Source organism: Phalacrocorax aristotelis, chromosome 6 (genome assembly GCF_949628215.1).
Source record: "Phalacrocorax aristotelis chromosome 6, bGulAri2.1, whole genome shotgun sequence".
Classification (NCBI taxonomy): Eukaryota; Metazoa; Chordata; class Aves; order Suliformes; family Phalacrocoracidae; genus Phalacrocorax; species Phalacrocorax aristotelis.
Window position 1 is genome coordinate 29,135,377 of NC_134281.1, and position 16,605 is coordinate 29,151,981.

Sequence of the window (16,605 nt, forward strand, 5' to 3'; positions counted from 1 at the left end):
TTCCAGTATGTGCTACGCACACTTTGGATGAAGTTAAAAGCTGACATTCCCATCTGCTCTTTTGTCTGAAAGATCTGAGTATAGCAACTACAACAGGTAGGTGAAACTCCTCAGGTTCTGGACTTCTGACTAGTACACAGATATCATGCTAGGCACCAACTCAGTAAGTCTACCAGTGCAGAATAAACAGCAGTGCTGGAGCCTCACAGGTGAAAAGATTCACCACTGAAGTGGATTATAGACAGTCAGGTTTTGGGTAATTGGTATTTCCTGTTGAGCACGCAGCCTATGCTATGGTTTCTAAATGCAGAAGCGTATAATGACAAAAGACAGGCAACAAAGCTGTCCTGTACTCAAGGTATGTCAGAAACCCCATATTTGAAAAAAATACACATTAATCAATTCTTTTAGTGTTTAAAGACAGATTAGGTCCTACCTACTTTTCTTAACACTCAATGTGCATTTCCAAATCAATGAAGAGTGCAAGGACTCCAAAGCTCTAGAGGCTAGATCTTTCTATAGTTCTGCTACCAAAAATGGTGGTGCTGCACAATTACATGATCAAGCATACAGAGGTGTAGAGCAAACTTCAAAATCTGCACAGTAGAAGGCCACAAAACAAGGAGGAATGACACCCTCCACCACAAGGCTGTTTCACAAAAAGCAGTAGTGATTTAAAACAAAATAACACTGCAACCCAAAAACCTGACTTTCTCTAATCCTCTCTTACCACCATGAAACCTCAATTTTAACAAGATACGGATGATATGCCACAGAGCCCATCTCTTCCCACACCCAAGGAGAGCTCTTTTCCCAGCTGCTTAGTATTAGTGGACTATTACATTTCTTTGAGGTCGAGAAAGCAACCAGGCATTCAGGAGGACACTAATGTTTTCCTGATGTCTGGAGTATATGTTTATATAAGCTAAGCTAAGAGTGAAAAGGATGGTAGGGAACAGAACAAACCTAGTTCTTCTACTTAAAGTACACATGACAAATTAAGAGTGCCATATCTGAACTACATTTATAGCTTAAATTTAGTGCTGGAGAAGAGCTAACTCTAGAGATTGAAATTCCCTACTCTACTATAAAACAAAAGGCAGGGGACTGAGCAACCAAGATGCCTCAGCCCACAGATACTGACATAAATTCATAAGGCAAGAGGAGACAAAAGTTAATTCACAGGTTATCAGCCGAGTACCTCTGTCTACCATAGTCTTCCTCTATTGCTTTGCTTTCTTGTGAATATTTTTAACAGTGGCTTTTTTTCATTGTTTATTTTTCATAAGTACTGCTTTTAAAACACAAGCTTTGCAAGGAAGACTGAGGCAAAAAGTACTCACATACTTAACTTCCAAGCCTTGTTAAACCTTGCTTTCATAAAAAAAAAGAAAAAAAAAATCACTACCCAATTAAAGAATTAACCATTCAGAAGAAGAGTGTTTCTGTTAAACTTATTTCTAGCTAGTTCTTGTGCTATATTCAAGGTAGCATTCCCTAGCAACACTTAGCAAGACATAATCACCTACCATATTCTTACTCTTACTTCTTCCACTAACACACCATCCTTCTAAATTTGCAATAAAAAGTTTGAGGAATAGCATGTCAGAAGGAATGGAAATAAGTAGAACTTTGGGTGAAGACTACTGATTGACTACAGTTAAGCAAGACACAATCGTAAGCTGAATTTGTTTCCTCTTTATTAATAAATAAAGATCAGTTGAGGGAAAATTATCAATTAAGTTCAATTAGTAAATGAACTTAAATTGTTCAGTTGGAAAATGCCTGCTTTCTGAGTGATCCCAATGAAGAGGATGGGAAGTAAGAAATTCTTTTTGTATAAACCACCCTCATATTGCTAATTGTCTCTCAAACAGCAAAGACTTGATGCCTTAACATGACACTACATGGAATCCTGAGTGAAAAAGACGCATTTGATACAGAACTGTGGTGATTAGCAACCCATTTTCCTTTCTTTTTTTCCAACGTTAAGAATTTTAATTCCTTTCTAAATTCTACTAGAATATGAGGATGCATAATATACCCAAAGGAAACATAGTGTAGTCTTTTCTCAGCTACCTTTCCTGGGAAGCCATTCAGGAGTTTACCGAAGGCTTCTAGCATTGTTCAGAGGATCCAGGAGGAGCAAGGGATCCCCCTAAAGGAAAAAAGAACAAGTAACAGCGGGATGGCCACTTCACATGCTTGCTAGCTTCAGGTACTCGTTTAGGACTAACTGTATTTGTACTAGGGCTACTCAGCTTCTCTTGAATTCAAGGCATCGTAACTTGGACTGCACTGAAGGGGCAAGTGAGCAGAATAAGAAACCTCAAGCACTGTGTGTAAAAAATTAAGGGAGCAAAAGACTAGTACAAATAATGTAACACTATACCTCTAAAAGTTCTCCATTTTTAAGCCATGAGATTGTTGGAGGTGGCACAGCATCTGACCTGCATTCCAGTATAACTTGTCTGTTCTGCAACACGGTGAGGTCCTGTGGACCACTGGTACCAGCAATGTTAGGAGGAACTGTTACAAAAATTAAGAAAAAAAAAGAGAGAAATAAACACCACACATATCAGCTACTGTTAAAATTATTCATTGAAAATTTCCAATTTATTTCTTAAGTTTAAAATAGATGCAAAGTTACAGTATCATCAATTAGTTCTATTTTTCAATTCCCTTTTTAAATATATCACATTTGTACTGGTGAACTTGTTTCTTAAGTCAACACACTGGAAACTAATGTGACAGAAATGAAAGTCCGTTCTCAGTGAGAGTACAAGTATTTAAGCCAGCTTGAGGAGAGATCACCAAGGTTCCATAAACTATTCATCAATAAACATGGGAGCTATAATCTTGAAGAAGAAAGCCAAGGCATACTGCAGAACTGCAGATGTCCCATCTATACTTCCTTTACTGTCATTACATTTTATGTATTCATTACTAAACATATTTCTTAACTTTTTCTACTGAAAAACTAAGATCCTCATAGATATCACTATACTTCACATCCTTTTTCAGTAAGCACAATAAACTCTATCTAACTGAATACTGATAACTATAGCCTTCCTTGGTATTCAAATATAAAGACTTAGAATTACAACAGAAACCAGTTGCATCAGGTGGAACTTCCCCTTTTAATTGTGTACCGCGTTCAGAAGAGTTACCCTTCTTCAGAAATGTTAATTATGATCATATGGTGTAATATCACTTTCTCAAAACACACACTATTTCTTCTTTAGTAACATGTAACTTGTGAAATGAGACACTGATACATACCTTAGTAGTTTACAGTTTGAAGGAACGATTTTTTTTCCTAAATAAAACTTACCATGCACTCTTACTAAATATTCCTTATCATCATCTCCTGCTGGGCTAGATGCCAAACACGTGTATCTTCCTGTGTCCTCCACCTACAAACACACAAACAACTTCAGCAGAAACCTCAGAATATGGGAACAATCCAGAAAAACTGTGAAATGCAAACATGGACAGCAACATATAACAGGCAGCACTTAAACACAAACACAATAGATAAGGAATGCCTGAAAATAAATTAATAAAGTTTTTGAAAACTTATTTATTTTACCACAGTAGAATTGTACAGAAATGGCTTAGGAGTTGCAGGACCCTATAAAATCTCTCTGGATAATGGGTCTCCAGCAAGAACCCTTCTTTTTGTGATGTTTTTTTCAACAAGTAATCAATAAAGATGGAACTACCTATAGATATCTATCTAAGCAAGGGTCAGTTCTGGGAACTAAGGAAATCTTTTTGTGCACACATGCTCATTAATACCTTTATGCTTTCTCCTTCCTGTAAACTCTTCATTGTAAAGACAAGAAGTGTTTGCTTTACAAACAAAATGAGCAGCAATCAGACCTGAGCCCTCTCCTGTTTCTGTTTGGTGAACTTCAGTCTGGTTGTCCATAGCAGAATACAGCCTTAGTTTATTGCTAAAGGTTTTTAAAGGTTATTTTTTCCCTGGACTCTTTTATTGTCTGAATTAATTTGGAAGTCTTTCTAGTGTCTTTATTTGTTATTTTTAATTAACTTGCACACAGATGACTGCAAATGCAGCTTTTCTCTGTAATCTAAGGTTTATACATGTGAGAAACAAATGGATATTAGGGAAATCTGAGCTAACGGGAAGAGAAGAAAGGCAGAGGAGCAACTACAAAATACAAAAGAAGAAAGGCAAGAGATAGTAACAAGAGTCAAATAGGTAGGAAATGAACAAGAACAGATTACAGAGACTGACTAAAACCAGAAATAACCCCAGAAAAAGATGAGTCCCCAGCATTGGTTGTTATGCATTGTAAACAAGAATCACCAATAAATTAAAAAAAATTACAGTACTCTGAAATGAACTTCAAGTAATAATGCTCAGAAGAGGCAGAAGTGCTTGGGCACTCTCAACCCATAATACTGCTCCTTGTTCTGTATGGGAAACTCCAAGGCAAGGCTTGAAAAATATATTCTCTAACCACAAATGCAGGTGAATGATTTTATAGAGGCTTTTTAGAATATCTCTTAGGATGGTCCTAATAGCAGGCAGTTCTGTGCACTCCTCTAGGGTTTGCAAAACTGAGCCTATTTTGAAACAAATACTTTACCTGAGCTCTGGTTATTTGAAGGACTTCTCCTAGGATGTGAACATTATCATTCTGCAGAAGTGGGCGCCCATCCTTCATCCATGTTATTTTGGGGACTGGAATGCCAGAAGAGATGCAGAGAAGTTCAAGAGGGTTGTTAATGATGACAGAGAGTTCTTCTGGTTGATCTGAACCATTGATGTGAGGCGGCTCTGTGGGAAGAAAAGCATTCAAGTTCTTTATTGTCTCAAAAAGTCTATAAAACCTGATCACAGCCTTGTGGTTAGAGTTTGTAGAATTAATCTATATTAGCATTATTTCTGACTGTGTCATGAACTGAGTATCTCACATAATTTCCATCTGTCTCTGTCTCAATTTGCATATTTTATGAGTTGGAATTATTAGTTAGAAAATGTTTTCATAATCCCAGGTAAAATATATTATATAAATTAGTGAATATATTTACTAGCCCTTTAGCTGTTGTACCTCCAGCTATGCCTTCAGCTGTCCTATCATCCTGTCAAGTTGAACTTCTACTAACTGAAGTTACTAATTTAAACCAAATTACTCTGTAAATTAGTTTACTATGATTTATAGCATTTTTCAGTACTCGGGAAACATTGGGAAAAATATATACTGTATTACACATTCACACATCTTTAGGCATCTTCTACTTCCTCGTTTCTCTTATTTATCACAGAGAATGTTTCTTGAAAATACTCCTTATCCCTAGAGATGTTTTTAATTGTTGTCCTAAGTAGATACTCACTTACTGTTTGCATTTTATTCAACTGAAAGGTCAACACTTACCCAGCACTTTTAGGGAAAAGTGCTTGCTAGTATCTCCAGCTTCATTGTGTGCTACACAAGTGTATTTGCCTGTGTCACCAATCTCTGCTTTTACAAAATGAAGGACCATTCCTTGGTTACTTGATGTCAGGTGAGCTCCGAGCCTTAAAGGATGTCCATTTTTAAACCAGGATATAGTTGGGGCAGGAGTGCCATCAGTAAGACACTTCACTGAAGCTGAACTGCCTTTTACTACAGTCACATCCTCTGTTCCTCCTGCGTTATCCAAGCTTGGTGGTACTGCCGAGAAACAAAGATCTGACTCAGAGTACAGCCCAGATGTTCATTCTTAATATAAAGAAGCTGGAATGCAACTACCCTTTTGCATTTCCCCACTTACATTCATGTTTAGCACATGTTTTAAAATTAACTTCAAAATTATGTATTACTCTTTCTAAAAAACCTGTGACACATTATGGGTCCCAACTCAAGTAAGGACTCTTTCTATTAAAAAAGCACATTGCAAAGTTATGTTTCCCTTGTAATTACCTACCTAAGATATACTTGTGGCTGTCTAACTTTGAGTTGGTACAAAGGAAAACTGAATATTAGGTTTAAGAAACTATGAAATAAGATTCGTTACATAAAGCATTTCAGAGAAACTCACCAAAAACTTGAAGGTTGTAATGTTTGTTGTCCACTCCAGCTCTGTTAGATACTACACAAGTATACACACCGGTATCAGATATCTGCACTCGGGCAAGTCTAAACAGAAAATAATTTTAAACAATCGTAAATGGAATACATTATCTTTATTATGGCATGGTTTAGATAAATTTTAATTCTTGCTTCCAAAAATACTAGCAGAATTATGCTGATATAGCAAAAGAGAACAGAAAATGCAGTTAGTTAAAATACATGAAAACCAACCTGAGAATTTGCCCAGCTGACAGCAACCTGGTTTGAGAGGAGACAGACAGAGGAAGGCCATTCTTTAGCCAGTTTATCTGTGGTGGTGGGGTTCCAGTAGCAGTACATTCAATATTTACGGAGGTGTCCAAAAGGGCAGTGAGGTCCTCTGGTTCATCTTTATTATTGGCTATTGTTGGAGGAACTACATTTTGTAAAGGTTGAAAAGGAAGATAATAAAACTGGCTCTTAAAATCATTCCACATGTGTTACCTTGCAGGAAATCCTGCACCTAATGCCCCATAGGCAATTCAATGAGGACATCCCCATTTTTTCTAAAGAATAAATCCTCTAGCAATAATATTGAGACCTAATAAGCATCCATTTACATATTTAAAACCAGATGGACTTTAGAACGATAGTAGAATGATCTCTTTGATTGGTCAGGCTGTGGCAAACAAGAGGGAGCTCTGAGCCTGGAGCTTATGGGGAGATAATGACAATGCAGGAAGGAGCAAATGGTCAAGCTTTGGAAGGGATGGGCTGAATCACTTAAGGGCCAGGTGGGGCTTGGCAATTTGCTATCACTCAAACTTATCTACTTAAACAAACCCTAAGTAAAGTGAAAGCTAGAATCATGCAAGAGACAAGTTAGCTGAACAACTTCTAGATGTATATGCTGACTTAATTTTTAAATACAGAAAATTTCAAAATGCCTAGTTAAGTATTCTGGCTCATCATTCTAACAGAACTGCTTTTTGGGCTTTTTGGTTTTATATGTCAGTTTGAAAGCCCTGGCTCTTGGGGACAAGAGGGCCTCACTATGTATAAAGAAGGCCCAGCCACATGTAGCTCCAAGGTCTGTCTGACTTAAGATCCCATCACACACCATGACAGTTGCACAGATAAGAAAGACCATTTAAGCTGTTTATTGCTTGAACCTCAACCAATACAAATTGACCAAAAAAGTCTCCGCTGTTGTGTAGTGCCGTTCTGTCCCCAGAACATCTGATGTGGTCATGCAGTATTGTTATTTATCAAATATCATCTCATGCTCATATTCCAGCTGATTCTGAGTGCCTGTATAATTGGGACAGACACACTGCTATGAAATGCTGCCTGTGCAGAATTCTTCGCTCTTTCACATTAGTCACTGTACTTCATTAATACATTTTTTACAAATTAAAATGTCCACTCTCTACACTGCTAAAGGACAGTTATGCTCACTATCTTCTGTACGTCAAATTGTGCAAGAAAAGAGTTTCATCCAATACTCTATCATTTTTCTTTTAAACCCTAGGGACCTTTAACTATTAGTTCCCTACCATACTACTATGATTTTAGCTGATGTACTTTGATTGGAATTAGTGAAAATAAACTAATACAACAAAAAGGCAGTAAATCAGCGCCAAGCATATCTTTCTCAACAAGAAAAAAAATCACCGCAAGCAGAATTCCTCTATTATGAAATACACCGAAGGAATTAATTTCTATTTATCCCAAAACACATTTACCAGCGATTTCAATCATTTTGTCATTGACAGAACATCCCGTGTAATATACTGTGATATCTACAGTACATGAAATTGGAAACACATGCATGTAGTATTACCCTGAAGACAGGCATTCATTACTTGGCCCTCTCTTAGGAGTGCTTACAAAGATAGGATTATGGACCAGATTTCAGTTTCACATCTGTGAAAACTCACCATATACATTCAAGTTGAAAATTCTTTCTTCCTCTCCTGCAGGATTAGTAGCCACACAAGTGTATTTTCCTGTATCAGAACTGAGAGCTCTGAAAATGTTTAATGTGTTGCCATCTGGAGTTACTCTACAGAAAGGTCATAAACCACAGTGAGTTTGTTTACTTATTTCTATGACCTGGCAAATAAACAGTCCGTTTTGTACATTTAAATCAAGTACCTCTATCCTCTTGGGAATTCAGCAAGACAACCATTGATTTTTTTTTTTAAATATTACTATTAGAGATAGGCTAGGAAGTTCTTCCTAGACATCTCCTGTTTAACCTTGGATTCGTTTCCAACCAGGGTTTTGAAGAACCCACAACAAAAAGCGTCACGAGTAAAATGTTTCCATGTCTCAGATCTTTCCCCTCCAAAGGAACGTAATGTAACTTATTGACCTTATGGCCTCAAGCTGTGCCAGGGGAAGTTTAGGTTGGACATTAGGAAAAACTTCTTCACCAAAAGGGTTGTCAGGCATTGGAACAGGCTGCCCAGGGAAGTGGTTGAGTCTCCATCCCTGGAGGTATTTAAAAGAAGGGTAGACGTGGTGCTTGAGGATGTGGTTTAGTGGTGGACTGGGCAGTGATAGATTAGCAGTTGGACTCGATGATCTTAAGGGTCTTTTCCAACCTTAACAATTCTATGATTCTATGACCTTAATAAACTTTAATAAACCTGATGAACTTTAATGGAACTTATTAACTGAGAAAGAAATAGATATCATATACTTATCTCTGTACAAAAAAATAAAACTAAAAAAAAATCACAATAGTAACAAAGTATACTAGGTTTATAGAAGCTGAAGAGGAAGATGATGTCCTTAACCTGGCTAAGCTAAGACTCAGGCCCTCTTTACACTCCCTTTCTTTGGGCCCTCTGAGGTTTAAAATTATACAAGAAGAGAATGCAGTGTCTGCTTATTTTGGCTTGCCTTATTCTTTGTAAATCATCACTGTCAACTGTTTTTCCATCTTTAAGCCATTGCATAACAGGCTTGGGCACTCCATTGGTATTGCAGACAAGCTGGATGCTTTCTCCCAGGAGGACACTGACCTCAGTAGGTATTTCAGAGCCAACAATATTAGGAGGAACTGGAAATGCATGATGGAGGGAAGAGAAGATTCATTAGCAAGAAACAATCTAAACTATAAAAAGTTACACTGCAGTAGCTCATGAGTACTAGCATTTACTGCAGTACCTCCATAGAAATCTAGTTTAGCAAGTATATGATTATGTTGTTTCTAGAGGGGGTTCTGCAAAGAAATTCAAAGCCACTCTAATCATTCCTTAAAACAGCTGATTTACAAAATTATAAAAAACGTGCATCTTTGCCATTATAGTTACTCTACAGTTATCTACTCAAAAATGCTAACATGTACAATATTATGACAAAATCCCATTTCATTAAACATCACAATGCACTGTAACAATGACACGCCTGTTTAACTCTTGAGCATGTGCTTACTGCAGAGTCAAATGCTCTGCCATCATATTCCTGTTAACAGACATATACTTAATCCCTCTGAACCAGTAGCCATTTTTAGCCTGTTCTCCTAAAGAACAAGGATGACAGCCATGTTATCCACCAAGTCAAGACTGTCAGTCCCACTAGTAAGTTTTGAGCATTTCAAGCAATTTCAGTCACATTTGATAGAACAAGCAGCTCGATATTCAATTCCTAAACTTGGGGAAAAACTGGCATGCAGGCAGGGACACACACAAAAACCCAGCACCCCCAAAGAATGATCATTATGACGGACAGTTGCTAGTTCTGTTCAGCCTGCTGATGGCCAACTATTATGTGCAGGTGTCCCAGCACAGTCAGCTCAGTTGATGCTGCCTCTTCTTCCTCAACCAGCTGGCATGGGAACGGACAATGGCAGAAAGCCAGAGATGCTATCCAACAGGCATGTTATGGGACGTGGGAAGGAACTAGCACAATTAATGGGGATGACTCATTAGGAACAGAGGAAAACAAAGATAGCTACAGCATAAGGGTGACATGTAGCGAAGCTGGAGACAATAACATAACAAATAAGGATTTCTCATTTGAGCGGGGAGGGGGGGGAAACCCCAAATTCATAAGGAAATTCTGCCAGTATTTCTTCCCTATCTCCTCCTGTTCACTATGGCAAAAAAGGCAACAGATATGACTGCTTCTGAGTCCATGTATGTGTGGTGCTCCACACTCAACCAATGAGGCTTCAGTGTTCAGCAGGAGGAAGGATGTGATCAGCAGCAAAGACACACAGCCTTCCATTGCTTTCAAGTTCTCCTACATTCAGAGGTTAAGAATATTCTTTTTCATGCAAATTTCTGAATAACTGTATATAATCCCCTAACTATTTTTTCCCCACTGGTTGCAGATGACAGAAATAAGGTCCAAATTCTCCACTTCTCTACGTTTCGTTTTTCTCGGTGTCTCTAGTACAGACATGGTGTCACGTTCATCAATTATTAACCAGTTCTGCTCACTGCACTCTCACACCTTACCTTGAATGGAAAGCACATAACTTTTCTGAGCTTTTCCCTCTATATTTGAGGCAATACACGTGTAGATCCCACTATCTAGAAGCTGAGAGCGAGCAATCTGAAGCTTGCTTCCACCAGATAAAATATGAACTTCAAGAGAATGAGAGTTTTCTGAAAACACATAAACATGTAGTCATCCCAAACCAGGCCACAAAGAGCAAACGCATCTTGAGAAATTTTTCCATCAAAATTTCAAAACAAAACAGATTCCAATCAGTTAACATAAGAGTCTGTCTAGAGACAGAAAAAGAGGAGAGAAAAAATAGACAGCAAATAGCACAGTGGTGACCCAAAGTGGGGAAAAAAGAGGAGACAAGAGCATGAGAGAATTACCTATTGGTTTTCCATCCTTAAGCCACACTAATATTGGTGGAGGAATTCCAGTAGCATCACACACAAAGGTAACAGGATTACCGATAGTTTCATTGACTGACTCTTGTTCAGGGCCTTCTATATTTGGTGGCACTATAAATTGAAAGGAAGCAATAAGAATGATTTGGTTACCAAATATTTTTGTAAACTGATTTTACAAAAATGTCAATGGTATTATTATAACTACTGCAGATCATGCAGAGTATGCTCACCATAAACATTAAGATGGAAATTTTTATCATCTTGCCCTGCAATATTTATGGCTTTGCACACATATTGGCCCGTGTCAGAAACCTAAAATAAAAATAAATTTTAAAAAAACCTTATTATGGACTCTTATTTTAATGCCACGGTTCAGGCATATTAACAGCCTTTGCCTCTGACAACTCAAGGTCCTTCTCACAGAACTGAAGATCTACAGCAAATAAATCTCCTATGTACAGCTAGCAGAATACAGCAATAAAGAGGAAAATAATTGCTTAGCAGTAGCAGAGTAGTGGGAGATGCAGCATCCCACAAGCCTGGCCTACCTCTGCACCCTTGATTCGTAACGTTTGCCCATCTGCTAAGATCTCAATATTTGCAGACTCTGAAATTATGCGCCTGTTCTTGTACCAGGTGATGACTGGTGGTGGAATAGCATTGGATTCACACTCTAACATCACCAAGGTGCCCACTCTCACGTTCAGCACTGTCAGTGAGGTTCCACTATGGTCTTTGATGCTTGGGGGCACTGTAGAAGAAGCTTAGAGTTATTTCTGCCTTTGTTTTGTGACAGGGAAGAAAACAACGTAATAAAAATATATACAAAATAACTGCATTTTCAAATCAATAGATATTATTTCAGAAAACAGTAAAAAACAAACCAAGAACAGTTAGGAAACTCTTCTTCTGACTTTCCCCAGCTTGGTTTCTGGCAATACAAGTGTATTCACCCTCATCTGGTAGTTTGGCTCGGGGAATCTGCAGAGTACGAGCACCTGAAGTAAAGAGAGAAGGTTTGAGATTTATTCTGTGATTATTGTATCAATCTCAAATGCTATTTTAAAATTGCAGGCCCAGGCTGAGCACAGGCCCTAAATTAACCTCAGATTCAAAAAAAGCACTGCATTGCCATTGCTTTTTAAGGTTCATTAATCCTTAAAAAATATCCAGCCAAGAGAACTAAAATTTTAGGGTAAATTACATTAGTGCTGTTAATTATAAGTTTGGACCACAAATACTACTTTTAGACCTGTTTCTTTCATAGATGTTAACTGCTGTCTCTTAATATAACTATGCCCCTTCCACTTAACTCTGTCACCATCCCATTATTTATTCCTGTCTCACCTGTCTCCATGAAGCTTCTGCCTGTGCCTACGTTACAAATCCTCACAGTCGTCTCTACTGCCATTAAGCAATTTCCATTTCTATGCTTTAGTCTATGCTGTAACACAGCCCCCAGCCACACAATACCAGCAAGACAGGACTGAGTACCACAGCAAGAGATCTGCAGTTGATACCCTGGGCTGAAGATAAACAGCAGGAGCAGAAATGACAGAGCCACTCAGGGACCTTATTGAGTGAGGAGCCTATGTCATGATTTCTGATCATTTCTTTGAGTCAAAGTGACTCAACTTTAATCAATACCTGTATCAGAGCACCTCTTATGTTACTTGCCCTCTAGTCTTTTCCACATAGCTTGTTTCAGTGCTTTCAGTCTGAGCTAGTTTTCTTTAAAAGTGAACCCACCCAACAACCAAAAAATCATTAAACACAGTAGGCCAAGTGTCTTTTCTGCTCACTGGAGCAATACTAAGAATATACTGGTTTCATAAATAATGGCCATCACCCTTATCAACACAAAAGAAAGAGGAAAAAACAGTTTCCAAAGGCTATAGAAATAGCTGAGATTCCTCACCAGGCACAATAAAAGTGTTGGTATTCGAACTGATAGGTTTTCCATTCTTGAGCCAGCTGAGATCAGGAGGTGGAAAGCCATTGACCTCACAAGTCAGGGAGATGAAATTATTCACCACCACAGTCAAATTATCAGGATTAGTACCAACAACACTTGGAGGAACTGCGGAGAGAAATACATTAACAGTATCTATCATAGTGCCAGCAAACAATATTCCACAAGATCCTGATTACTAAAATAAAGCTGAATTGCTGAGTTTTGCCAAAGGGTCAGGTTGCAAAAATCTTTCAGATCCTATGAATTGATCTGCTGATATTTGGATGTACCTGGAAACATGACTGAAGCCAATCTAATGGTCATTCCTGTTCCTACAATTCACAAAAATTCCAATTATTTCATCTGCAGTCCTTCTGTGCTTGAGATTTGGGAAGGCTCATTAACCTATAAGAAATCCTATGGTTCCTGACTAATGCACTATCGATTTTAAAACACTGAACTCATAGGGCACTTGCTATGCAAGGCAGGACAGATTAAATTTACCTTGTCATGATACGTAGGATGACTATAATTTCTTCCTGACATTGTATTGCTCCCATTCTTTCTAAAATAGTCCATTTTCTCATTATAGACAACGAGAAAACTATTCCTTCTGATACAGTTCAGAGTTCTTTCGTTAATCAGACAAACCTGTTGCTTAATAGTGAGCTAAACAGTTTAAAATTCTGGCATGCAAGCATTGCTCTAAGGAGTGCATTTTTAAGCTTACAAGTCCCAGCATTTTTAAACACAAGAATATTGTGACATTTGACCTTTCTACAAGAACTATTTAAAATGAAATAACTGTAAATCTCTTCCTTTTAATAAACCCCAAGTTTTAGTTTCCATGTTTTCTCAGTGTGGATATATAAAACACTTAAGAGGAAAGCAAAAGCATGTTCTTGGCTCTACTGGGTGGAAAAATCATTCCAAAGAACACACAGAATCCTCTTCTTCAAAGACAGAAATGTTAAAATATTTTGGATCATATCCATCAGAAATACTCCAGCTGCTTTCTGTCACTTGAATGACACAAAACAGTCATTAAGCCAAGTTTATTGCTCCTCTGTGGCACTGCAGAAACAAGAGGAATCAATGTAAATGGGTGAATTCAGTCCATATTTTTTCAGCTTGGAATAACTGAAAGTTATTTCCCTGATAATGAGCGTAAAATGGTTCACCAGAATAAATGGAGAATTCTGATCTGATGACATTTTATATTTATTTATATTTATTTACTTTCATAGTTACTTTCCCACAGATGTGATTATTGGCAGTGCAAGACAGCGGGCCATTAAATACACAGGGCCAAATCTGAGCTATTTTTAATGATTTTTGCTTAAACTATATAAATGGTACATTTCAAATTCTGCAGCCTTCATGGCATGTGCAAAGCAATCACAAATGTACCACAGGTAATCTGCACACCAATGCAGTAAGGGGCTCAATTTTTGTATTCAGTGTGAAAATTACCTATTTATTATACCTTAAGGTTAGAGGTTGAGATAGAGGTTTTAAAACTGGATGCTTATTTTCAGTGTTTTAGAAGGTGCTATTTTAGTTTTATTACTCACCTTTGAGACAAGAAGTGAATTTTTTAACTTATTAAAGAGGATCATCTTTAATATTTTATTTAAATTTACGAAAGCAGTCCTGTTAGAAACATACAAAAATGCTAGAAAAGAAAAATAACTTTTTTTGACCCTGATGAAACAAAGATCATGCTGCTTAGCAATAAAGCATTTTCATCATTTTCACCCTGGGTGGCCCTTCCTTGAACAGCTAGAGTCTAATTTTTTAAATGAAACTGTATTCAGAGATTAATAGATCTAAACTAGTAATACTGTTGAGCTAAAATTGAAGCTTCATGGAAATATTTCTTTTAAAATAATAGTATTAGTCTGTAGTCATTATAAACAAATATTTTGAAGACAACAAGTTTAAAATAGAAATGTCAAGAAAAGCAAAATATGCTAATTTTAGAAAAAAACTCAAACATCAGGAAATCTGGACAGACTCCACTGAAAAAAAATAACTTCTCAGAGAACGACTCCAGGGCAAATTCTTCCCATGACAACACTAGTTTTGGCTAATTGTATTACTGAGTAGAAAAAGGCATTATAAATTTGTTTCATTTATTATGTAAATTTGCTGCATGTGTGAGTGAGAAAAAATTTATTTCCTTTGTATGTAATAACCTGAATCATCAAATTCCTTTGATGCTGGTACTGTATTTAAGCAAGAGAGAGAAGACAGCACTTGTCTTCTTTCTAGAATGTAATCCAGAAGATTAGCTAGCTAACAAGGATGTGAAAAAGGATACTGATCATATGTAGAAGACTGTGATCACAGAATGGTAGGAGTTGGAAGGGACATTGAAAGATCATCTTGTCCAGCCCCCCTGCTTGAGCAGGCACACCTAGTGCAGGGGGCACAGGAACAAAATAACAGAAAGGAATCTTAAAGGAGAAATTTTAAAAAGTAAGCTTTTACAATGCTGTATCTCTTTGTTATCAGTTTAATTCAGGCTTTCAGGCCTTAGCAACCCCTATGCAGTATATACACACAGCAACTACACAAGGGTCCCTCAGTAACAATTTCCACCCACTAGGAATATATATAAAGAGCTGAAGCCATGGGGTATCGCAAGCTATGTTTTGCCAAGGTACTTTAAAGTCATATTTGTTTTCTAGCATATCAGAATCTCCATTACACCCAATAAGATAACTTACATGCATAAGCTAAGTACATGCCTAAGTACTCTGCTAAAATTAACACATTCAAGGTAAACTAACATTTGAAAGAAGACAACCAGTAAGTTATGGATTATTGCACTTACCATGAACATTTAGGTTAAAATACTTTTTGGCACTCCCAGCTATGTTTTCCACAATACAGATGTACCTGCCAGTATCTGTTATTTGGGAATTCAAAATCTAAGAAAAAGAAACAAGATTGTTGTTGAGCTAATATATAAGACAACTTACTGTTAATGCATCAAGTTTTGATGCCTCCCCAAAGACCCCAAGGTCTTCGGTGCCTGCAAGTCTGCAGGGTTTTTTTTTTTGTTTGATTTGGGTTTTCTTGCTAATGTCTTTGAAGTGTTATGAAGAAGCCAATCTGAAGAACTTCCACTGATACTACTCCTTTCGGAATCTGTTATGCAAACCAGCGCATCTCAAATCTCCAGGAAAGTCAACATAGTATCTTTCATATTAAATTCATTCAAATTGAATAACAAAACAACTATTCACAAAATATTTTAAATAAAAATATTAATATTCTATATGTATTTTATATTTTACTGTATTCTTAGATCACGCTATGAAAATGGAGAGGATTAAGCTTAGCTCTCTAACTGTTTTAACAGTTTCATCCAGCATCATCTGTTGATGGCAGGGGTGGAAGGGGTGCTTTTTTCAGAATTCACTAATTTCTTTCGATGATAATAAAAAAAAGTACATTTTGCAATAATTAAACTCTGTTAGTGAAACTTGGACAAAACTGACAAAATCAACTTGATCTCCACAAAGATCAACATTATTTTAAACCAAGTCATTTCACTGGTGTGGTTCACTGCATGATCCCACAAACAGTTGGGTGAGCACAACTGAGGGAACTACACAGGACTGGGAAGAAGCAGCTGAGAGACAGGGACAAGGGACAAAAACTGCTTAGGTTTGCAGCACCTTGTGGGAAAAAAAAAATTCAGAATCTCATA

The 16,605-nt window shown here is 37.3% G+C and overlaps 1 protein-coding gene across 2 annotated transcripts in view; it reads right to left on the reverse strand.

Annotated features, from left to right (window-relative positions):
• Positions 1-16,605, reverse strand: part of HMCN1 (hemicentin 1) — a 214,411-nt gene that overhangs the window by 35,987 nt on the left and 161,819 nt on the right. For both annotated transcript variants that reach the window (XM_075096766.1, XM_075096765.1), the window contains exons 57-71: positions 15,724-15,820; positions 12,849-13,010; positions 11,815-11,928; positions 11,479-11,681; positions 11,161-11,242; positions 10,910-11,041; positions 10,538-10,687; positions 8,976-9,135; positions 8,006-8,130; positions 6,318-6,501; positions 6,055-6,152; positions 5,409-5,687; positions 4,620-4,810; positions 3,335-3,416; positions 2,393-2,529 (exon numbers count right to left, since the gene is read on the reverse strand). In XM_075096766.1, the coding sequence (XP_074952867.1) occupies positions 2,393-2,529; positions 3,335-3,416; positions 4,620-4,810; positions 5,409-5,687; positions 6,055-6,152; positions 6,318-6,501; positions 8,006-8,130; positions 8,976-9,135; positions 10,538-10,687; positions 10,910-11,041; positions 11,161-11,242; positions 11,479-11,681; positions 11,815-11,928; positions 12,849-13,010; positions 15,724-15,820 (2,196 nt within the window). The remainder of the gene's footprint in view (positions 1-2,392; positions 2,530-3,334; positions 3,417-4,619; positions 4,811-5,408; positions 5,688-6,054; positions 6,153-6,317; positions 6,502-8,005; positions 8,131-8,975; positions 9,136-10,537; positions 10,688-10,909; positions 11,042-11,160; positions 11,243-11,478; positions 11,682-11,814; positions 11,929-12,848; positions 13,011-15,723; positions 15,821-16,605) is intronic.